At 44.5% G+C, this 23,714-nt stretch overlaps 3 protein-coding genes across 4 annotated transcripts; 1 reads left to right on the top strand and 2 right to left on the bottom strand.

Moving 5' to 3' along the window:
* Positions 1-83: 83 nt before the first annotated feature.
* LOC123149859 (signal peptide peptidase-like 2) lies at positions 84-5,683 on the bottom strand. Of its 2 annotated transcripts, XM_044569627.1 has the most exons (14): positions 5,383-5,683; positions 4,791-4,949; positions 4,583-4,694; positions 4,346-4,465; positions 3,260-3,417; positions 2,726-2,902; positions 2,535-2,569; positions 2,282-2,438; positions 2,094-2,147; positions 1,917-2,009; positions 1,205-1,344; positions 737-807; positions 549-632; positions 84-448 (listed from the first exon to the last, which is right to left on the bottom strand). In XM_044569627.1, exons 1-14 carry the CDS (start codon positions 5,533-5,535, stop codon positions 354-356), a joined length of 1,608 nt encoding a protein of 535 aa, XP_044425562.1. In that variant the 5' UTR covers positions 5,536-5,683; the 3' UTR covers positions 84-353. The 2 variants fall into 2 exon arrangements, with proteins under 2 accessions (XP_044425562.1, XP_044425561.1); XM_044569626.1 differs by having other exon boundaries at positions 1,917-2,147.
* A 1,321-nt stretch (positions 5,684-7,004) lies between these two features.
* Positions 7,005-16,257, top strand: LOC123149597 (probable inactive DNA (cytosine-5)-methyltransferase DRM3). The gene is made up of 12 exons (XM_044569289.1): positions 7,005-7,134; positions 7,987-8,017; positions 8,158-8,252; positions 8,346-8,436; positions 8,513-8,577; positions 9,341-9,440; positions 10,777-10,853; positions 10,967-11,066; positions 11,229-11,305; positions 13,373-14,801; positions 15,574-15,661; positions 15,753-16,257. The coding sequence occupies exons 4-10, from the start codon at positions 8,391-8,393 to the stop codon at positions 14,612-14,614; spliced, it is 1,707 nt and encodes a 568-aa protein (XP_044425224.1). The 5' UTR covers positions 7,005-7,134; positions 7,987-8,017; positions 8,158-8,252; positions 8,346-8,390; the 3' UTR covers positions 14,615-14,801; positions 15,574-15,661; positions 15,753-16,257.
* Positions 16,258-18,046: 1,789 nt separating this feature from the next.
* On the bottom strand, positions 18,047-23,383 carry LOC123150683 (protein SUPPRESSOR OF GENE SILENCING 3 homolog). The gene is made up of 6 exons (XM_044570517.1): positions 23,176-23,383; positions 20,747-21,579; positions 20,128-20,422; positions 19,052-19,296; positions 18,807-18,967; positions 18,047-18,685 (listed from the first exon to the last, which is right to left on the bottom strand). Exons 1-6 carry the CDS (start codon positions 23,225-23,227, stop codon positions 18,463-18,465), a joined length of 1,809 nt encoding a protein of 602 aa, XP_044426452.1. The 5' UTR covers positions 23,228-23,383; the 3' UTR covers positions 18,047-18,462.
* Positions 23,384-23,714: the final 331 nt, after the last annotated feature.

The raw sequence follows: 23,714 nt of genomic DNA, 5'->3' as shown, positions 1-23,714 counted from the left end.
TATATCTGAAATTGTAATGTCCTGAAAATTTAGGGTTTGAATGATTGTTCAACTCCCATAGGTGATCATGGTTTTGTTAAGAATAGAATACCATTAGCTCAGCCTTATATAAAATAATATGTAATCTCTGTTGTTGATACAAAGTTAACTCCCACATCGAACCTCAACTCACACGTTTCAAGGTCGACGAAGTACAACCTATACCAAACACAAATCTGGCTACAGCTAAGTTTACATTTCCTCGAAGCCGCACAGTTCTCACGGATATGGAGCATCATGTTGAGATCCATTAACTGATTAGATCGAAGGATGTCAACGGTTTCCAAGTACAAATAATCCTGTCAGGTTACATTTCAGACTTCTTCGCCGACTGAATTTTCTGGTCTTCTTCCGTAGTTCCACAAGTGAGGCAGCTCGCCTCTTATCCAACCAAGCACCACAATAACCCCTGGTATGACAATGTACGATACGGGCATCAGTCGCGCTGATTGAGGGAAGGGAGTAAGTAGATAAGACGAGGCACCAAAAGGAACAATTTGTATGCTTACCTAACGTGCAAGGAACTAGGTACAGCAGCGCCGGCTGACCATGTCCATCCATCAGGAAAAGCGCAAGATAGGTAAGGAAAAGGCCTGCAAGGGGAAAAAGAAAATGAAAATGTGAGATCTGCACAAGAGGTACTGCTTCCTACAAACAATGAACTATCTACAGAACAAGATGAGTCAAGCACACTTACCGACAGCATATCCCACGGTCAGCCATAGAAAATATCCATTCAAGATACCCTTTTTGCCTGCCCTGTCAAATCTGCATCGTATAGCAAAGTGATGATGTATCATTAACAAATGGCGTAAACCTCTCATACAAACAGAGTTCTTATTGTGCTACGAAACGTCAAGGGCCCAAGCATTCACCATATGAAGATGTCCAAGATAAGCAAGAAGAATCGGTCTATTGTCTCCCTAATATTCTCAATCTCAACCTAGCAAGAAGAATTGATCTATTATCTCCCCAATATTCGCCATCTCAACCTATCTTCCAGCATGGTAGTTAGTTATCCCAAATGAAGGTTCAGAACAAAAAGTGTGAGTCTTAAGGCCTTCATCGCGTTTAGCAAGAATGGGACCAGACTACCAGATAGTATTTAAAGTACTTCTATGTGTATACCCATTAGTGAACTAACGGAGTAACATGCATAGAGTACCTGTAGCTGAATGCAACGAGCAATCCAGGGAAAATAATATCACCAAAGCCTATCATGTCATAGCCACCCCATGGATCAAAGAAACGAGGTATTCTTAGGAGCATCGGAATTGCTTCCCCTGAGCTGTCACCACTAGCAACCTGAAGGTTTTAATAAAAATGAAATTTTCAATCACAAGTCACAGCACATAATAGAATAAGATAGGCTACTAAAAACATGAGCTTTTGCTGGATAATGTATTTGTTTAACGTCAAATTATAAGCCATTAAAAAGAACATGTGCTAAACATTTCACTACAGTTTCGAGTCTGAACATTTGCTGCCAATATACATCAATTTTATATGGGTCATGAGAGCACCAAATTAGATCATAACACTGAATATTCTAACAGTCCACTCAGTTTCAAGATAGGCTACTCATTATTCTCTTAATTCTGAAGGTATTTAAGCAAGTAACCCTAGTGGATTCTGTCCTGTCCTCCTCTCGATTTTACAACCTACCAAATCCTTGCCCCCTCAAAGTACACCTACCTTAAATGGCTTCGTCATGTGGTTGCAAGACTATTCCATTTTTATTTATCTTTTTGATGAGGATAAACAAGCCTAATCCATTGCTTTAACTAGAAAATCTACTGTGTAAATTAACCTGTAAAACTAGAGCGTAACTGGTAATAACTCTAGATGTAAATGTAAAAGGTCAAGAATGCACTTACTGCAATCATAACACTCTCATGGAATATAAGAGGCGAAATGAAGACCCAGAAGATGTCATACACAAATGCAGCACTAAGAAGAGCTGATGCAACCTGCAAAGATACAGCCTTAGATACTTCTGATACATGCAGGAGTCGTAAAACTGTTAGGACTACTGCAAATAGACATGCCAATACCCTGATATTAGGTAAGCGCGCCATCTGAAGCACAGTTATCATCAGGCAGATACCCTGTGACAAATACAGACTGCATGGTTAAAATATAGACTAAATACTGAAGGTCATAAAAAACCGTCTTACAAGGATTAAAATAAAGATTAGAAACATAGCAAGAGAACCTAAGAATCATCATCAATTCAACTTACAAGGATGTCTTGGCCTATCCAAGCAAACGAAGAATGCCGATAAACAACCCATAGAATGGCAAAGACCGTACAGAATGGTACTATTCCAACAGACAAGGCCAAGACCTCCCCGTAGAAGGGCAATTGTACAGTATTATTTCCCCAATCCTTATTAATCCTGTAAACAAGGCGCACACGAGGCACAGACAATGAGATAAATAAAACAAAGAGCATTGAAAAAAAAATGCTTGATGTAAACTATTTCATGCATTACCTAGAGATAATTGTCACCAAGCAAACATGCATACCCTGAAAGACACAAAACAGAAACAAACTCACAACCAAATACCAATATAAAAAACTAAACAAGCACTTCAATAACCAAGCGCCAAGAGAAGTATTTGTACAAGTAGACAGGCCTTGTGATCAAAAGAGTGCAAAGATAGAGAATATACGAGGAAATACCTCAGTACCACCAATGCAGAACAATACAATCAGTAGCCAGGCGACCCAAGACGACATGAAGTAGAAGAGGAGGAGAAGGAAAACTGAAGCTACTATCACAAAAACACCAGCTCCCTTCGCTGTGATTTCAAGGATTTCTTTATCTTGTGTGTTGTTTGTTCCAGAATTAGGTCCCGGCTGTTTAGTATGAAACGAAGAAACTCATTAGCAAAAACACTTAACCAAGTGATAACCTGAAAATTACTACTCATTAGCTAGAAACAAACACAATAAAATGCAAATTATTTTTTATTTTAATAATCATTCATAAGTAGCAAGCGTGCCTAACAACAATTTTTTTTGCAACTCAAGGTGAAATAAAAAAACTGTAGATAACATGGAATCAAACAACAATCATGTATTCTACACTGCAGTCCTATTAGTGTCTCGTCAGTCATCCCTGTTCTGAGTCGAGATTTACTGATTAGTATATGCATATGAGAAGCTAAATTGCATGAACTGCCATCAAGTCTGGACAGGGAGAAAAGTCAGGACCTGCCGTGTCAGCTGATTATAATGCTCATCAATCTGTTCGCATGCAACGAATTCACTCCAGAGTGAGGCGCAGACTATAGTTCCTACAGCCATTAACCACAAGAAGCATGCGGAAAGGTCCACAACTGGTCGATTTGGCGAATATAACTGCACCTCAACTACAGCAAAAGAACATTCACTTATTAGCAATGCATAGTCTGGTGTATCAAAATTAACTCACAAGATATGGGACTTAGATTAGTCATTCAAGAAAACACTATTTATGCATGGCATATGAGTACAAATGTGATCATTAAGTAGTTGACTTGTGTTAAAAAATGTAGAAGCTCTGTGATAAGGATCCAAAGACGGTCCTTCAGTAAGAAGTTAGACTATGATTATACCAATTTACACTATTAGCATGGATTCACAAGCACATGAGGCATCCAGGGTCGGAACCTCTACCATAACTAGAGGAACTGCCACATACCACAAAGGATCTATGGTGCATTTTCTTGAATGTTTAGCACAAATATTGGCTACATGGTGAGACATGCCATGAAATAAAATATCATTTTTCTCTCATTCCCCCATCTGCCGCCTTCCCTATATCACTTATTTCAGCCAATTATCTGTCTGGCTTATCACGTAGGCCTTAGATAAAAATGCAGCAGTTTGTCTAGGTACTGGGTTTGCTATGCATTAACTACTTTTCAAATTATAATTCTAATACAAAATTTTGTGAATACACATGCAGGGTTGAGGGAGATGCTCAAGCACTTCAATGTTATGGTAAGTATAAGTGTATAACTCCCTTCCATTAACAAAAAATAGATTAAAATTGCATGCAATTGTCTGAATTCTAAGCATTCCGTGCTTTAAGTTAAGTTGACACAATATGGAAACAAATGTTTCTAAAACGTTTGATTAGACAGAATGGAGTCAAACTAATGGATTATCGTCTGCAAAATGATCTTGCAATTTATTAGGAAAATAAGCAGAAATAAGAGACTACAGATGTTTAACTAATCAAACTCTACTACTGTAGCAATTACGAAGTTCAACAGCTAACAATAGTAAGGAGAGTTAAGAAGAATATGTACTTACCCTTTGCTCCATGATCCAGTAAGTCCTTCAGATTCTTGCCTGCTGAATGTGGCACCATTACGACGGGGATTGTCACATTAAGTGAAGTATCATTGTCACCACAAACCATCTTGTAAAGCTCTGCAAACACAGAGTTGACCAAACGGATTACTGTCTGCAAGAGAATCAGGCATGCCTACCAGAAAAATATCGAACAGGGCAGAGATAACAATATATCTCAGGCTGTCCTGGTAATACCTTCATCGTCATTTATAATAACCAAACCGGCTGCACCAGCAGCCTGCGCAAATTCGGCCTTGGCGGTGAAAGGACACCCTCCACGTGCCACTAAGGCAATAGAATTGGTCAACTGCAGCAGCAGCAAGGATTAGTTTAGATTATATTAGAAAAATGCTTATGAAAACAACTTGGTAGTAACCGAGTCATATCGGGGCCGAACCCGAACCTTTGAGGTCGAATTGGAGCACAAGTCTGGAGGATTGGTGAGGGCAGCAAATGTTCTCTGAGCCCCGTCGACAGTTCTAGGCAAGGGGGACCCGAACCTCGCGCTCAGTCCGACAACGGTCGTGCCCTGGGTTCCATTCACCCAGTTCTTCACCTTAACCTGGAGAAAAAGGAAATCTGGAAGCATGAGAAAGAATGGGGGGCTAAACTAGGTCTAGGTGCAGCAGTGTCTTGTTTTCATCTAAGATTTGGACCAGACAATGCATACAAAGTGTAGGTTTGGGTTCAGTTCTAAGACACATGCTGCTCCGATGTGTAACAACAATCCAGAAAATGCTGTAGGTTGCTGCTCAGCAGACTGGTTTAATTCGTTTGATGCTCAAGTGTTACAGCTGAGATATTTTCTTTCAATCTGGTCTCAATCCAACAGAGCTCATCCTATCTAGCAGGGTTGCATCTATTCTACTCTACGTCGAAAGAAAGATTCCACATTTGACATCGGAAAATCCGAGTCAGAACCCAATCCTCGAATCGCGAGCGGAGGGGCGACGAGATCTGACGGGGAGCAGAATGGATGGGGATTGGGTCTTTACCAGCTGGAACTTGTTGTTGCAGCCGGGGGAGGCGTCGTGGCCGCGGTCGTCGCTGGAGGCGTCGTCGGCCGCCGCGCGTCCGGCGAGTAGGAGCAGCAGCAGGGCGGCGGCGACCGCAGGCAGGAGGAGCTCGCGGCGGCGGGGGATCGCCATGGGCCTTCCCGGCGCAGCTGGGGAGGTCCGAGAGGAAGAGACCTCGCCACTTTGATTCGGACGGAAGGAAGAAAGAAAAGGAAGGAATTTTGGTTTGGATTTCAGAAGAGATGGGATCAAACTCCGACCAGTCGTCGATGGAGCTCGTGGAGTGGGTTTAGATGATGGCGTCTTTCCTATGTTTACGCTTTCTCGGCCGGAAAACATGTTTACTTTCCCTTACGTTTGTTCTTGCATTTTTTTCCCGAGGCATGAGGGCATGGACTCCGGCCAGATCTAAACGCACATATATTTCTTTACAGAGAGAGTAATGCTCAAGTGGCGGCACGTCTTCGTTGTTGACTCCCTTCTTCCGCTCGACACTGTTGCCGTGGCCCGTGTCGAGTGGGGGATGAGAGTCGGCGGTCAGGTAGAGCTCGCACCCTTGACGGGTTTCACCGAATGCCACCGGGTATGAGCTTATAATGTCATGGTGTATGGTGTTGCTCTTCCTATTTAGTTTAGGGTGATTTGATAAAGCCCTTTTTTACCACACAATAAACAGTGTAAGCATAGTTATTTTTGTCTGAGTGTTCTGTATTGCTCTCCTAGTTCCTTCCGCTTGTTTTAGTTGGAACGGAGAACAAACTTCTTCCTATCTTATGGTTGTTTGATTCGGTCTCTATGAAGGAAAAGTGTGTCCTTGACTAATGAAGGTTGGTACTAAAGATCGTAAAGCGGGAGCGGAGCAGGTGCAAGGGCTAGAGATACATGTCCAAGACAAAATGAGAATGTACTTTGCCAGTCTTCAAGTGTCAACATTCACTGGGTTAGTTTCTCATCTCCTCCATGGTTCTTAATATGCGTCATTTACCGGTCTATTTATCACTAGCATTTGCTTTGGTATCGCCAGTCACACAAGATATGGTACAACTTTTGGAAACGAGGAGGTGGTAAGCGAAGTTAGTAGAAAACTTGTCAATTAGGGTATGACACAAAAGAGATGAGTGGCATCGTCGTGAATGAGGTGAATAGTGGGTGGGCCTGAAGGCAAAGAGGAGTGAGATGAGCCAGATGAAACAAGTATCACCGACTATAGCAAGGGCTCGCGCTAATGACATTATAGACGATCATCGTAGTAGCGTCCCTCTTTTGTCCGGATCACGGTTATCCACCGCTCACTCCCTTTGCCGCGATTGCGTCGGTTCGTCTCCCCTATAGAGCACTCCAAAAAAAATTCAAGAATGAAAAGGAATATAAAAGAAAAGAAATAAAGAAGAAGACATGGTCCTCCAAAACATAGTCTTCAGAGTTCAAGGACCGATTTGCACATTCAATTGTACTATTAAAAAGGAAGGGCTTTTCCTCGCACATTCAATTGTACTCCCTTTATTTGGAAATAATTATCATAGAAATGGATGTATCTATAACTAAAATATATCTTTTTCGAACAAGTATTTTCAGACGAAGGGAGTAATAATAAAATAAGGGGGCGGCTGCATTCTGCTATCGCACCCGGAGCCTTTGCACAAACAAACAGGAAAAAGGGGAGGGCTTTTCCTCGCCGGGGCCGGCGCCGCCGCCGCCGTCCAAAGCTCTAAACCCTCTCCGCGGCGGCAGGTAATGCTATCTTCTCCTCGCCCTCGCTCTCTTCGTCCCCTCCGCGGTGCAAGGTTCTTCCCCCGCTTCGACCGCCGGCGAGGCCGCGGCGGGCCGTCGTCTCCTCCGTCTGCCGCCCTCGCGGCCGGAGGAGAGGGGAGCTCCGGTTCTCCGTCGGCATTGCAGGTAGGTAGGTTTCCCGATAGGATTCTCTGGGCGCCGCGACGGCGGTGGAGGCGGTGCCGCGTCGTCGTGTGCCCGCATCGGAGCAGGCGAGCCGGGGCCATCGCGCTCTTGCTGTTCAGCTTTGGCCGGCGAGATGTAGAGGTGGCGGCGGTGCGTTTTGTACTCTGGTCCGCCTCCGGACGGCCTGAAATTAGTGTCTTTTAGGATTTATATATTTCGGGAGATTGGGTGCTCTGTATCAGGACCCCTGATGGCGAAGATGAAGATGCCCTTGCCCGGCAGGCTGGGGAAAGGGATGAAGATGCAGCAATTCAGGAATGCTGATCTCCTGTGATGGATAAAGAGCATGGTCCCTGTTGGTGTTATTGGGATTCATGTTTTGGTTGCTTCTCACTTGTGTCGATGCATGTTTTGCTCTGCTGCTTAGGGTCGGTGCATGTTTGTTGATTGTTTGAGACGCTTTTGTTTCAAGATACATCCATTTTCATCCATTTCGATGACAAGTATTTCCGGACGGAGGGAGTACTTTTCTTTGGTGAAGCGCTCCGGTGGGGTGTGGGGGTGTTCTTTTTGGCTTTAACTCTGTTCTGTTCCATTGTGTTGTGTCTCCCAACTGATGTTCCATTATCTCTCACTCTCACCGCAGTGCATCTATATTAATGCCATCGTTACCGTTTCTTTTTTCAGGGCCAAGAGGCAGATTTGATCGAGAAAAATGGTAGAGCCGGACCTTGTCTATTCACTTGTCTTCTCTTTCATTGCCGTGCTCTTAGTTACTTCCCTTTTCTTGCCAGCGATGCTCCTAAAAAAATACCGAATTTACTTTGATGTTATAGGCTTCGCGAAACACCGGGTCGGGATCATCAGCTTCTTTGGGCAGTCTATTTGCTTCTGATGATGAAGAAAACAGTGCCCCTTCACTGCCCACAATAGAAGCTGACCGAGATACCGTGGTGATATATATCCTCGTACCCGCTGTCATTGTCATGTGTCCTTTGTGTTGAACTCGTTTGTCCAAATCTTCTGAATGTTCCTAACTTCTGCAGGAGCTAGATTCTTTCTCAAAAAGGAGGTCGTATTTACTGACCAAAATGAGCTTCTCAAAGCAAGAGGTCGATTTGGCAGCCAGTGAGTTAGGTATGTGATCCTGCATCGACATGTAAAGGTAGTAACCATATGCTTTCTGCTCAACATATGTTTAATCTCTTTTCAGGTGAGGGAGCATCAATTGATCAACTCGTGGATTGGATTGTGAGTGCTCAAGAAGCTACAACTGAGGTTTATTTTCCCGATCCCTTTTGTTTTTCTTTAGTAGCTCTTGTTTCTACTACCTCTGAATCTCGATCTCGTGTTGCCATGAGCTAGCGCATTCGCTCACACTTGGGTGTTCCAGTATCAGATATTCTGGACATGAATCACAAGAACAGTCTTAGAAAAATCATAGAACTGCTAACAAATAAACATAAATGGGAAGTACTAATCAAACATATCTGCTGGTTGTACTTGTGGGTTCGGCATTTCTTCTGGCTCCATCCTTCGTTCTTCCACTGCAATTTGAACTGAAAATAAACAGAAATGAAAAGTACTATTCAAACCTACCAGATAAGAGAACTGATCCGGTTGAAATACCTATCAATGATCAAGCTAAGGACAGACCCAGTGCATAGAAGCTCCCACACAAGGTGGGGTCTGGGGAGGGATTATAGGAACCTAGTCTTACCCCTGCAAAGTGCAATGCAGAGAGGCTGGTTCGAACCCAGGACCTCTTGGCACAAGTGGGGAGGACTTCACCACTGCGCCAGGCCTGCCCTCTATCAATGATCAAGCTCTCAACATAATAATTCTCCAGGCATGTTGATGGGCGATGATAACTGTAGTATGAACTTCAGACAGGATGGCTAAATTTATCATGATTGTTGCTTATGTTTACATTTTTTTTTCAACTTTTAACACCTAGACCTAGTATATGTTAGACTAAGTCATATGCAAATGTGAGCAACCTCAGGCCTGATACTTCTGTTTTAAATTGACACCTTTTCAGGGAAATGCTGAATTTCTGCCTGCGCAAATGGATAAACCGCATTCTTTGCTCCAGATGGGGTTTACTCAACAAGAAGTATCGTTTGCTATTGAAGCTTTTGGTAGGTGCTTCTAAAATCTTCAATATTGTTTGCTTCTGTTACTTATTTTACTGGATACTCCTTCTGCTCCATAATACAGGATGTTATTACAACCAATAAGTTAGATAAACCTATCAATGGGTTTTGAGATCCTTTCAATTATGTTTCTGTGAAATGAGAAAAAGAAAGTGAATATCACGGCACTCCACTATTTCTGTGCCAAAAAGAAAAGGCGGCTAACGTGAGCTTGTTCAACATGAATCTGTATATTAACAAAAGCAGACAACCTAAGTTCAAGCATTTGTTCGTTCCATTATTTATTGGTGGCTGCAGGAGTGCCTTGTGTAAACATCAATCATTTGTTCACCCTTCGATTTTTTTGTGTAAACAGTCCATCCCAAAACTATATATGGGTTCTATCGTTATATATCTAACTCACAACACAAAACCGCATTTACATTGGTTTTACCTTCAGCTGCTTAGCAACATCCTGGCCGTTGAAGCAGAAACTTCAGTCCGTATCTTTGAGAAGAGAGCACATGCTGACAATATAAGACCACATAGGACAGATGGTCAAATGCGCGGAATGAATTTGCCAGAATATAAGCCAAACTGCAGTGTGAATAACATGCGACAGTATAGTATACAGTATTTCTCATGAGTGTAGTAAGGCTAAGAAATTAATTACCAACCTTGATGGTGCAGTTAAATGTAAGCAAGATCACCAACAGGAATAGAGTGGCCAGAGTACTCAGATTCTTTCCATATACCAAGAAGGTTAACCAGCAACTGTACTTCATGTCGAGAAGCTGCAATAATTAAATAAAAAACATGTTAGCACCTAAGATCCATGTAATGTGAGGTCTTAACCTATCATAGTTACTACAGCTTGGAATTGAAACCTGTATCTAAGATATGGAACAAAAGTTGCCAATTGGTGTGAAACCCATCTGGTACCGAGGCATATTTGCCAGACATGCATGGGAAAGAATAAGTCTTCCCCCAGGAGGATAGGTGACTCCCCTGCCATGGACCTATCCTCTTACTGATTTTCTGAACCAAATGCATAAGCTGAGCATTAGGTAATCTGTGTTCATCAATGGGCGTACCCAGATATGTCAGAGATAAGGTGCCCAGCTTTACATTTTAACACCAAAATCCACAACCTAACTCTTGTCTTCATGCCTTACATCCCCTCAAAACAACATCAAGGAATTGAGATGCAGAGTGTTACTGTCATCACTCTCCATGAAGATGACAATATCATTTTCGTATTGTAGAGCAGACTTGTTTCACTTGTTAGTCTGTTTTGGTGATTTCCTACAGACCTTAATGTCATTTTTCCTGTTCCTTTCAGGTCAAGAAGCTGAAGTTGAGGAGCTTGCTGACGCAATTTTGGCAAGACGCATTGCGAATAACATTGAGCAGAAACAAGTATTAACTCAATTGCTACATCATTTCTCGCTGCTATAGACTTTGTTCGGTGAATTTGTTGTGCTAGAGCATTCCAATATGCACGCTTTTATTTTGAAGTGACGATTTTTCAGGAAACTGCTGAATTGCAGCCTGAGGTAATGGATACACCACTTTCTTTGCTCAAGATGGGTTTCAGTAAAGAAGAGGTCTCATCTGTGATTGCTATTTTTGGTAGGTAAACATGGTGTGAGGATTAGAGCTGTATCCTTAACTTTAAATATATCAATCTGTTGATTTTAAGCTGACGAGTACATGTTTATTTGCAGTCTACTAGTGTTAGTGTGCTCTGTTGAGTTCAGAAACCTTAAATGTCATGTTTCCCACTCTTTCCAGGCGAGGAAGCAACAGTCGAGGAGTTGGCTGACTCGATATTCGCAAGACGCTTCTCAAATACCACTGAGCAGAAAAAGGTAACTAAATGACATTCATTTTTATTAGACTTGGGCTGTTTGCAGTGGTGACGGTGTAATACACCAGGGGTGGTCCCTCGGCAGGAAGCCCGGCAGCAGGCCTGTGATCTTCGCTGTCACCGGACGAAACCCGTCGCCACTTCCCCCACGGGCTCCCCCGGTGCATGATCGCCTCGGTCATCATACGCAGAGCACCTGATAGGGCACAAGGCCCCAGAGCCACCCGGACCGGTCACTCTGAACGAAGACGCTATCCAGGAACCCGCGCATTTGGCGAGCCTGAATCATGGATTTCGAGTCGCTCGACTAGTCGCGACTAGTCGTCGACTAGTTGACGAGTCGCAGTTCCAGGGCCGACTCAGCCTCTCGGCTCGACTCCTGGGATGAGTCGAGCGACTCGCGTGACTAGTCGCGGTTTTGGGGTCGAACGACTCGAGGCAGCGCTGGATCTGGAGCACTCTCCCGCCGCCGTGCTGCTGATGCTGCTGCTGCTGCGCCCTTGCCGCCGCGCTGCTGCTGCTGCTGCTGAAGCTGAAGCGGCAAGAGGAGCGGGCTGGGAGGAGGAGCGGTGGCAAGAGAGCTGCTGCGGGGGAGTTGAGAGATCCATCGCTGGGAGGAGTGGTGGACTGGTGGCAAGAGAGTGGCAGCGAATGTGTGGCGGCTGTGGTGAGGGAGGAGGGAGTGTGGATGGTGGATTAGGTCACGGGAGGAGTATATAGCTACTAGATGGGCTTTTGGGCCACAGGGAAGTGCATAACTAGTGGCCCATCTCTCAGTTGGCCCTGGTTACTGCTGTTGCTGGTGTGCTCCTCCCCTCCTCCCCTGGTTGCTGCTGCTGCTGTGCACTTGTGCTCCTCCCCTGACTGCCTGCTGCTTAACTCACATCGACTCGTCGCCATGTCGACTCGTCGACCGTGAGTCTAGACTAGTCACGACTAGTCTAGAGTCGCCCTCCCCGAGCGACCCGTCGACTCATCGACTCGAAAACATTGGCCTGAATACCTTGAAGTGAGACTCATGAAGACAAACCACAATTGTCGACATTAGGAGCCCGCCTAGGTTCTCATTCCCGGGGATGAAAAAGATTAACTCTAGACACGCTCGGGGGCTACTGATGGTGTAATACACCGGGGGTGGTCCCTCAGAGGGAGGCCCGGCAGCAGGCTTGCCCTGGGGGCTGGGGCCCAGGTGGTCTGGCAGGGGTCTGGTGACAGGAGGGAGCCTGGAGGCTCGGATAAAGATCAGGAGCCCATCTTGGGCGTGCAAACCAAGATGGTGGCGGCATGAGATCGGTTAGATCACCTGTAAACCCATAGACCTCGTCACCTATATAAGGCGAGGCTGCGGGTAGCCATTCCCATTTACAACATATACTATACTCTCGATAGCCATACACATCTCTACTGTAACCCCCTCGCACGAGGTGCTCCGTAGAGTGTTACCTCACCATGTGGGCTCAAACCTGGGTAATCCCTTATGTGAACTCCCTTCTGGTACTTATAGCCGCGTTCGCCACCCGACCGAGGGTACCGATGGTTTCTTGAACCGTCAAGTGGCCTATGTGGAGTCGTGGTTGTGACTTAACTCTCACATTGGAATTAGAAGCCTAGGGTGAGTGACACCGGTATGTAATGTTTGTTGTGTCGTCCCACATCTGTTAGTCCTTTTACGGGAGGAAGTGGCAAAATTCTAAGTGGGGTGCTATTTACGCATATCATGTCTCCCCGTAGGAGCGATGGTAGTGTAGAGTACCTTGTTTTACTTATAGGATCTCCTGCAGAGTTCAAAAACCATATGTGGACAGATAAGGGCAATGTTAATATCTGTTTGATCTCATATCCAAAAAGAAGTTAGGTCAACTATTTACATAAACGATTTCTATTTATGATGTTTCCAGTTGGTTTTCTAGTTTCTTTTGTTTCATGATTATTAAAGTATGTAATCACTGACTCCAGTGCTCATATGGAAAGCGACATCTTTAAATGCTCTCATGGATGTAAAACAATAAAAACTAATTAATAACCCCTCTTGTTTCTAACATGGCACTGTATGTTCTCTTTTATGTAGGTGAAGATAGAGTCTGAATTTCCGAACGAGACAGAAACTGGGTATTCAACATCGAGATTGAGGTTCTATGATGATGACGATGATGATGCCAACATCAGACGTAAAAAGGCCAAGCATGCATTTGGAGATGACAGAAGGGCATCAAGCAGTCAGAATGTTAATCAATCTAGCCGCACTCCATGGTTAAGTCGTTGTTCTGGGTCAATTGCTAATGGTTCTCTGAAGGATGAATGTCTTGAAAGGACGTCAAGCCCTGGTAGAAACATCCACGGTGACCTTTTCAAACCTCCCTTCTTCCTCTATGCAAGTCTTGTTGACATCAGCAAAGACACGTGGAATCAGCTCTCGAGTTTCCTATTCAACGTGCAACCGGAGTATCTAAACAGTCAATCATTCTCGGCTCTGATGCGGAAGGAGGGTTATATTCATAACCTTCCAACGGAGAGAAGGCATGCTGCGATTCCAAGGTCACCAATGACGATCAGAGATGCATTGCCTCTGATAAGACGGTTCTGGCCCTCATGGGACACCAGAAAGCAGATCGATGGTGTTGCTTTAGGTGTGGTGGGAACTGAACAGATTTGTGAGAAGGTGGAGAAGGCGGTGAAAGATTCGCGAGGAAATCTTTCAGAAGTGAAGCAAGCGCAGATCATTCATCAATGCAAGATGGCGAATCTCATCTGGACTGGTCAAGACAAGTTAGGCCCTCTGCAGCCACACCAGATGGAAGTGATTCTAGGCTATCCAGCTAGCCATACGGATCTGCCGGGCATAGACCCACAAGACAAGGTTGCTTCCATGAGGTTTGCCTTGCAAACTGATACCATAGCATACCTTTTGTCGGTCCTAAAGGACCGGTATCCTGATGGGCTGAGAGTGATCTCTATCTACAGTGCAATCGGGGGTGCAGAAGTCGCTCTACACCGTCTTGGAATTCCGCTGAGGTGCGTGGTGTCCGTAGAGGAGTCTGTGGTGAACCGTAGAGTTCTAAAGATGTGGTGGAGAAAAACCCAGCAGAATGGAAAGCTAAGACAACTTGATAGGATCCAGAAGCTAGATACCAAGGAGTTTGAGGACCTGATGAAAGAGTTTGGTGGGTTTGACCTCATTGTTGGTGGGAACTACGATGTTTACAGAGGCACAGCGATGACGGTGGGCACAACCATGGGAATGGACAGCAATCGATTTTTTGAGTATGTCCGGGTTGTCCAGATGGTGAGACGGATGCAAAAAGTTGTCTGACACACATAGTTCTGTCTTCGGTCATTCTCCCATGAGGTGTGGATTATCAAGGACCAATACTAACACCTTTACAAAAAGTGAAGTTTTTTTGTTCTTTGTCTTCTTGTAGCAATATGTCCGCAATGAGACCTCATCTTCATGGCTAGTGTTATCCTTGCATAATGAGCTTGTATGCCATAAAAAAAAGGTAAATCTTCTTCTGTTTGTTTTGCACAAGTAGTTTTTTCTTTCTATGAAGGATTTTTAGTTTGCAATTGGCATGGCCAATGGATGTATTTGTTTTCTATGAGACTTGTGTGTGCATGTGTTTGGATGCCATTCAGCTTAGAGCAGCCAATGTAGTAATTTCTAATGCCCCAATTTGCAATGTTTGTGTGCTATGAATCAATGATAAGATGTGTTTTTTGCGTTTTTGGGTCTCTGTCACGTGTATCATATATCTGTGGACTTAGTTACTTTATAATGTAACAACTAGCTGGGTCCAGATTAGGTTGCAGACCGCTCACTATATTTGTTGTTTTTGTTCGAGTAGAGAGAGGCTGTATTTGTTTCCTATGAGATTCCGTTCAGTTCTGAAGATGCGTGTGCTAGTGCACAGAAACCAACTAACTAATATGTAATGTGAGGCAGCAGCCATTAGGCAGGACTGATTTCGTCAATTGTTTAAGATTTGTTTGCGATGTTGCTCCTCTGCATGCATGTGTTTCTCTAGGTCATCCAGTTCAGAGCAGCCAATGTCTATAATATCCCCATTCGCTGTGGTACCGCCACCAATCTATGATAAGATGTTTTTTTATTTTGAATATTTCGGCCTCTCTTAACTGCATTGTATCTAACATATAGCTTTTGGTTAGTGTATCTGTCATTTTTTGTTGTACATAGTACAGATTCAGTTAAGTTATGTTTAAGAATGTGAATGTGTTGTTGCATCCTGTAATCATGGGGAAATTTGGTTGTAGATTGCAGCGAGGAATCCGTTGAGAAGGTGCTTGGGGTTACAAGATTGCCCCTGCAGATGAGGTCTTTGTTATTCTGACCAAGATGAAGGTACCACGCCCCTCAACCCTGGACAGATAATAATCTTTTTCTGCTATCTCGGTTCCGAAAAATAATAATCTTTTCTCTCTTCTCATTTCAGGTGAGATGGAAGCTGTAATCTATCAAGCGATGAGTTTATTGTGCTCCTCTAGATTTTGACTGAAGACGAGTCCAGTGGCCGGCAAAGACAAAATTGAAACCTATTGACTGATGACTTTTGATCAGGTTCTCGAGATTTGGCTGATATTATGGTGGTTTGTTGCGCCGTTGGATAAAACTTCTGAAAGTGGTAATTAGTGTTAGCTAAATATACTTGTGTGACTGTTGGGTGCTTTCATAGTTGATGGTAGGAATTAAGAGCAGGTGGCACACTTTCCTGTGCATGTATGGAGTTCTTTCCCTGGCCATGCTGTCAAGGTTCGGTTCCGAGCCATGGCAAAATCAAGCGACGGCACTTTGGTTCTTCCTTGCGCTCGCCGTCAATTGACTGGCTCTGCCATTTTAGGTGAAGTGGGAACTGTAACTATCAAGTGATCAGTGTCTGTGTGATGTGTTAACCTGTCTTTATTCAGTGCTCCTCTAGATCGACTGAAGACTTGAGTCCAGTAGCAAAGTGAAACAAATACGGAGTACTCCCTTCGTAAACTAATATAAGAGCGTTTAGATCACTAAACTAGTAATCTGAACACTCTTATATTAGTTTACGGAGGGAGTAGTAGATAACAGCAAGTATCTAACGAATGATCTTGGGTGCTGCCATCTCTCTCTGACGATTTGGCTGATATTATTTGGGTCGTGCCTCCTGTTTATTTAGATTATGAGGCCATGGTTCGTCATCAGTTTGTTGAGAGGAACGATCAGTTCCTCCAGTACCGACTAATTTTTGATAGACGATGCACCTACCACGTCGCTCTCACTGCTCCTGCTTTCTTTGACTCTCATGCAAAAAGGAGATATGTTATAACCAGGGAGGAGACGGACGAGTATAAGAGGAGGACGGAGGCGGCCTGTCTCCAAGCGGCAGCTCATGAAGCAATAGCTGCCGCATCTCAGTATGACCCCAGTTACAACTTTGGATAAAATTGAGGTTGCTAAAAAATGGTGCCATGATATTTAGTGTTAGCTACATATTGTTGTGACTGTTACCACTCAGAAATCAGCTTTCATGATTAACTGATGGTAGAAATTAAAAGCAGATAGGTATGTAGTTTTTTTCTTTCTGGCCATGTTGTTGAGCTTCTGAGCTATGGCAAATCTGATCAAGCAACTGAAACTTTGGTTATCGTCATTCTTCTTCGTGCTTGTCGTCGCTTGATTGGATTTGCCATAGCTCAGAAACCGAATTGTCCCACCACCATCGCTGTGTTGGGGGCAGTATGTGGCTGTTCTTCTTGGGCCTCGCTGCCATGGCTTGGTGATTTACCGAGTTCGAAGATGGCGGTGCACCATCAGCCATGGATATCTGCGCATCTTTCTTCATGGCCGTCTGGAAAGGAGATCTAGGCGTCGATTGTGCTTGAAGTGAAAGCACCAACCCATGAGAGAGACTAGCAATGCATCTATCTCTTCATGGAGGAGATAGCTAGACCATGGTGATGGTGCTCTCAGTTCAAGGCACTGTCGATGTCTCATCTTCAGGTCAGTTTATGTCTGTACAATTTATAACTGACCAACCAAATGAGATCAATAGTTGCAGCTTTCAACAAGGTAGGAAGGGGGTTGAGGCCAGAAGATGAAGCCATGGCATGCAGATCTGGGTGGACATTCAGTTAAGCCGAAAGCCATGTTTTGTTTTTCGTACTAATTTGGATAGATGAAAACAGAAAATCTGGGTGGACATTCAGTTAAGCCGAAAACATAGTTTCGGTTTTCATACTAATTTGGATAGTTGAAAACAGCAACAGAAATAGCTCGTACTAACTTTGGTGACAATTCAGTTCGGGTTTTTGGTTAAAACACAATGCACGTGAGATTTGCAGCCTACATTCTGAAGTACGGGCGTGTTTTTGGAGTTGACTCGCCCTTATGAGATTCGCCCATTATAACACACGTTTGGCCCAGGGCATAATACTCGCCAAATTTCAAAAATGTGGCATTTCTGTTTAGTGGCAAGGAAGGAAGCCTCAAATCTGAGCATTTTTTCTTCTTCTTGTCATTCAAAGCCAAGAATTAGAGCATATTGCTATTGTTTCTGCTAAGCAAAGCAGAGTGGTGACATGCATGATTCAAGCCTTCTTCTCCGGTGCCGGCACCGGAGTGTCCGGGGTCACGGAGGCCAAGAACTTTTGGCGGTTTTCGCATGACAAATAGCGAACACTGGCTGTTCCAGGTGATGAAGAAGAGGACAAGAAAGAATGTGACTAGATAAAGCAAATGGTGATAAAGTTACAAAAGTATAAACCTCAAAGCAACTCAGCTTTTCACCAATGACTTTTCTCATCATGTCTTTTGAAAAGAGCTCGAACTCTTCTCTCTGGCAATGACACCAGCAGAGGAACCATTTGAAATTCTGAAAAGATGACACGATAATTTGGATACATTCTATCTGAAATTCTAAAGCAGAGCAAGATGACAGGTCCAATCAAGTTGAGGTTTCCTAATCTTGCATACACCTGAAGTCCTAGAACGGATTTCCATTCGACGTTGGCTACCCGAGGCAAAGCAGGAAAGCCGTTAGATGGGTGGTGATACATACACTCCTGCAGGCTCAGTTTCCCTAATCAAGTCGAGGTTTCCTAACCAGCCAGTATGCCAGGAGAGTGATCCAGTTTATAAGGGAAACCGGATCGAAAACCTATGTACTGTGATCTTCAAGAGCCATTGGGGGCCTGGAAGGTGCCGGGCCTGTGTTTCTCCATCAGACCGGTAAGAGCGGCATCAAACTCCTCCTCGAGCTCCATCTCCTTTGTCATGTACTCTTTCTTGAGCTGCACCTTCTTCTCCTCGTGTGCTTTTATCAGTTCGTCTCTTTCAGCCTCGAACTCCTGCACGTCCTTAACCTGGCAGTCGATGAACCGTTGTACCTGTTCCTTCCTGCACAACAGCATAACACGTACGGGTTAAAATAGATCATGTTTTAACTATGTTGACGTAGGTAGGAGACGGCAAGACATGATCGAAAAACAAAATAGAAAAGCACAAGTGAAACATCCACCTTAGCCTGCGATTTTCGGTGGTCCCAGAATCGTCCACATGACACTGTCTAGCCTTGGCACGCTCCTCCTGCAGCAACCTCTCAAACTCACGTTCCTTTTCCTCCATGGCCCTGCGCATGCTTTCTATCTGATCATGGAAGAATTGATCCTGGGATTTCATCTGCAAAGTATAGAAGAAACACAAGGTGAGCAAAGGAGACGAACTCAAAAACAAGGAAGAAGATTTAAGGAAGAAAATCGTTACCTCCTCCTCATACTCATCGTGTTTTTCCTTGGCTTTACGCCTGACAAATATATTCTCTTGTATAGACTCTCGATGTTTCTGGGCAACAAAACCCAGGCTTTCTTCTACAGCTTTAGAGTGTTGCTTTGTCTTAACCACCTTGTTCTTGAGATAATTCCGTTCTTGACTATCTTCACTCATTTGTTTCAGCTGGGCCACTACCATCTCATTATGAGATCTCATCTCATATTTCAGGCGGTTTTTCCCTGAGAATTATAATAAAGCATTTATGTTCATACATAGTACAGTAGGCAATATATCTGTTAACAAAACCATGAAGTACTGAAGTCTGGTTCAATAGAGCATTTTCCTTTTACCTTTGCACTAAATTAATGCTTTTTTACACCAAAATAAATAATCTAGGCTCCAAGCAAGTCATAACTATAGACCTTCTTCGATTTAACAGGATAGCAGACAACACAACACATAGAAGACCTACAAAGATCTATTTTTGGATGAACTAGCAAACCATACCCTTAATATTATTAACTGGCATCATTACTAAGCGCATGACATGGTGAAAGAAATTAGGATCCCATGCCATATTACAATGTGTATGACAGTTTTGCAAGCTACGAGCTTTGTAGAAAATGTTAGGATTGCCACAAGGATGCAGAATCTACGCATTTTGTAAAATCAAAATAAACAATTAAAGGATGGCATGGTGAAAGAAAAACTGAACTGCAAAGGATGTAGAATCCATGCACATTGTAAGATCAAAATAAACAATGAAAGGATGGCACGGCAGTCATCTGAATGATAAACAAGTATAAATAGAATTGCTTCTCTTTCCTATGGACAGAATTGATTTTTTATTTTAATACAATAAATGAAAAAATCATGCTCAGTAAAACATATTTTCGGCAAATATCCAAATCACCAAAAGGTTGCTGCACAAACAAGTGTTGGCAATGATCGGAAATTATAATCAAAACAACATCAGAAAGCTAAAGAGGCATGTGGTACTATATAGACATGAACGTGGCAGGTATTGACCATGTTAACATCTCAATGCGAGAAGTTAAAAAATATTATACCTGGGTGGTGCTTATTGAAATCCTCCATGTCTTCCTTTAAGGCTAGGAAACCATATAATTGTCTTTTGCCACCAGGCAAGAAAGGAACCCTGCGTTTGTTCCATGTGTCCCTGTCTGTTCCTTGATGAACAAAGAGCCTATGCAGACGTTCTGCCTCCATATAGCCCACGGCAGAGCTTTCAAATATTAGCACACTCATGCCACGGTGCCCAAGAGGACCGTATGCATGGCGTGCTTTGGTCACAGCATAATCACTGAAATATCCGAGCAGCTCTTGGTTGCCCATGCCTAACCACTGTTGAGCATCAATGAATAGCGAAATCAGAATGCAATAAAACATAATTTTAGAACCTTGAACATATGTTTTTTTTACAAATGCAATGGACCGCATATTATATTTACTTTATTCTAGTTTATATTAAATTCAAGCATGACTGCAAGCAAATAATTATAACAGGTCGTGTGAATATTGAGTATTTTAATCCTTCCCAGACAGATTAATAGATATGAAACAAATGCTCTAGAAAGATAAAAGAAATAAGCATGAAAATATGACAGTCTTGCTGTTTACTTTTGCTACTAATACAATGTGTAGTTGAAGATAGACAAACATCATCACCTTATCATCTTCACCCTTTTCCAGTCTTGTGTTCATCACAATCACCATTGGTGGCCATACTATCTGCCGGTCGGTGCTTTCTGCCAATCCGTTCCATTTCCCAAAGTGCTCGCCGGGCTGTACCACAGAAGATCCCCTGCGAGACATCTCCTCTTCCAGCAATGCAGCCAATTCCCTGTGGAGCTTAACCCTCCTAGAACCCATTGTTCTAGCATGTCTGACCAAAGATTCCAGCCCTTTGAACCAGGCAATTGCTCCTGGTCCATTTTGGCATGCCGGACAATGCGACTGTCGCTCATGTATCTGATCCACACTTAAGGTATCGGTCTCCTGAAAAAAACTTTTGAACCACTTGTTTGTTTTTCGGGTTTCGAAACTTTTCTCCGATGCATCGGAATCATAGTCATCGCTCATGTCACCATCATCATCATTAAGATCATCATCATCTGACGAGTCCTCGACTTGAGGATCATCCATCTCAGGGTCGAAACAAGAGGAAGCAACATCATCGTTGTTGCTTTCAGGACGAGATGGGCGAGGCCTTGATGCCCACTGCCAACCATTTAGCAGAGGTGGGTTTGGCGCTTGCAATCCTGGTTCTGTAGACCTTGCTTGTGATGATGCCCTGGGATTGCCTCTGGCAGCAGGCCCACGACCACAAGGTTGAGCCCAATTATTTCCTGAAGGACGCGAAGACCCATTGCCATTCCAAGCTTGCCGTGCTGTAGCGGGTGGAGCATTGGAGGATGAAGTCCGTGGCGCCCATTGTCCCCTCCCAGATGTCTGCCCTGATTTCTTCTTATTCTCAATAGTCTCCCAACCACCCCCTGGACCTGGATGCAGAACAAGGACAGGATTATGTAATGTATGATTATTAGATAGAGCCATATAAACAAACATATTTACACGTATGATGTCAAGAATTGAAAAAGCTGCAGAAGGGTAATGCGCTGTTAATCAAAGCCTTAAGAAGGGTCATCACAAGTTGTGGCAAATGATTATTGAGTTGGGAGACAATTATCACAATTGGCAAAGGATTCGTGAATCGGCAATGGACGAGCATGTTACAGAATTTAGCATGGTAGGTAACGTTAAGAATAACCGTACGTATGAGATGAGATTAGTTCATACTTGGACTGTGTAATTAATCTAGGCTCCAAGCAAGTCAAACAAGAAATCCAAGAAATCAAATCAAATCAAATAGAAACCCAAAGGTGGACTCTGTAATCTAAGCTCTAAGCTCACGGAACTAGTAACTGAATCCCCAGTTATTTCAAAACAAACAAACCCAAACCTAACAATAATAATAATAATAATCACCATGCCTAATTCATGAATCACTCGGCCCGCCCCATGGATGGATCTAGGAAAACCAAATCAGCAGATGCGCCATCCAACGCGCACCGCACGGATCCTCAAAGCACGGGGGCATCTCCACACCGCGGCAAGGGAGGGAGGGAGGTAATTCAGGAATCACTCGGCCCACCCCATGGATGGATCGAGGAAAACTAAATCAGCAGATGCACCATCCAACGCGCACCGCGCAGATCCCCAAAGCACGGGGGCATCTCCACACCGCGGCAAGGGAGGGAGGGAGGTAAATCAGGAATCACTCGGCCCGCCCCATGGATGGATCTAGGAAAACCAAATCAACAGATGCACCATCCAACGCGCACCGCACGGATCCCCAAAGCACGGGGGCATCTCCACACCGCGGCAAGGGAGGGAGGGAGGTAAATCAGGAATCACTCGACCCGCCCCATGGATGGATCTAGGAAAACCAAATCAGCAGATGCGCCATCCAACGCGCACCGCACGGATCCCCAAAGCACGGGGGCATCTCCACACCGCGGCAAGGGAGGGAGGGAGGTAATTCAGGAATCACTCGGCCCGCCCCATGGATGGATCTAGGAAAACCAAATCAGCAGATGCGCCATCCAACGCGCACCGCACGGATCCCCAAAGCACGAGGGCATCTCCACACCGCGGCAAGGGAGGGAGGGAGGTAATTCAGGAATCACTCGGCCCGCCCCATGGATGGATCTAGGAAAACCAAATTAGCAGATGCGCCATCCAACGCGCACCGCTTGGATCCCCAAAGCACGGGGGCATCTCCACACCGCGGCAAGGGAGGAAGGGAGGTAATTCAGGAATCACTCGGCCCGCCCCATGGATGGATCTAGGAAAACCAAATCAGCAGATGCGCCATCCAACGCGCACCGCACGGATCCCCAAAGCATGGGGGCATTTCCACACCGCGGCAAGGGAGGGAGGGAGGTAATTCAGGAATCACTCGGCCCGCCCCATGGATGGATCTAGGAAAACCAAATCAGCAGATGCGCCATCCAATGCGCACCGCACGGATCCCGAAAGCACGGGGGTATCTCCACACCGCGGCAAGGGAGGGAGGGAGGGGGGGGGGGTCTCACCGGGGTTGTTGCCGTTGCCGGGAGGCCCGCCGCCGCATCGACCGCCGGACATCGCGAGGGTTTGGTTGCAGCCGAGGTCTCCACTTTCGAGTCTCTTACTATACAATTAAAAGGAAATCAATTAATTGTCAAAAAAATGAGGAAATCAATTGGTTTCCCTTAAGTTAGAGATTTTTTTTTATGGAAAACGTTTGGTGCCAGCCCGCCGGCCGAACCGCTGCGCCGCGTGCATGGGATTAAACACCATCGTACGGTTATAATGCAACTCGCCCACGTGACCGTTTGGCCAATGCAGTAAGGATTAAACACCATCGTACGGTTATAATGCAACTCGCCCACGTGACCGTTTGGCCAATGCAGCAAGGTTGGCCACACAAACCTTATCCCCACCCTGACCCCCGCGAGTATCTAATCCAGCTCATCCCCATTGCCGTTCTCTTTCTCTCTCTGAGTCCCTAAAATACCAGAGCGGCGACTGCAGTTTGGAACCACATCACGTTTTTGCTGGAAGCATGTAATTTTCTGCTGGAAGCAGAAGA

This window comes from Triticum aestivum, chromosome 7A (genome assembly GCF_018294505.1).
Source record: "Triticum aestivum cultivar Chinese Spring chromosome 7A, IWGSC CS RefSeq v2.1, whole genome shotgun sequence".
NCBI lineage: Eukaryota > Viridiplantae > Streptophyta > Magnoliopsida > Poales > Poaceae > Triticum > Triticum aestivum.
The sequence above is the reverse complement of the archived record's forward strand: the minus strand, read 5'-3'. Positions and strand labels throughout refer to the sequence as shown.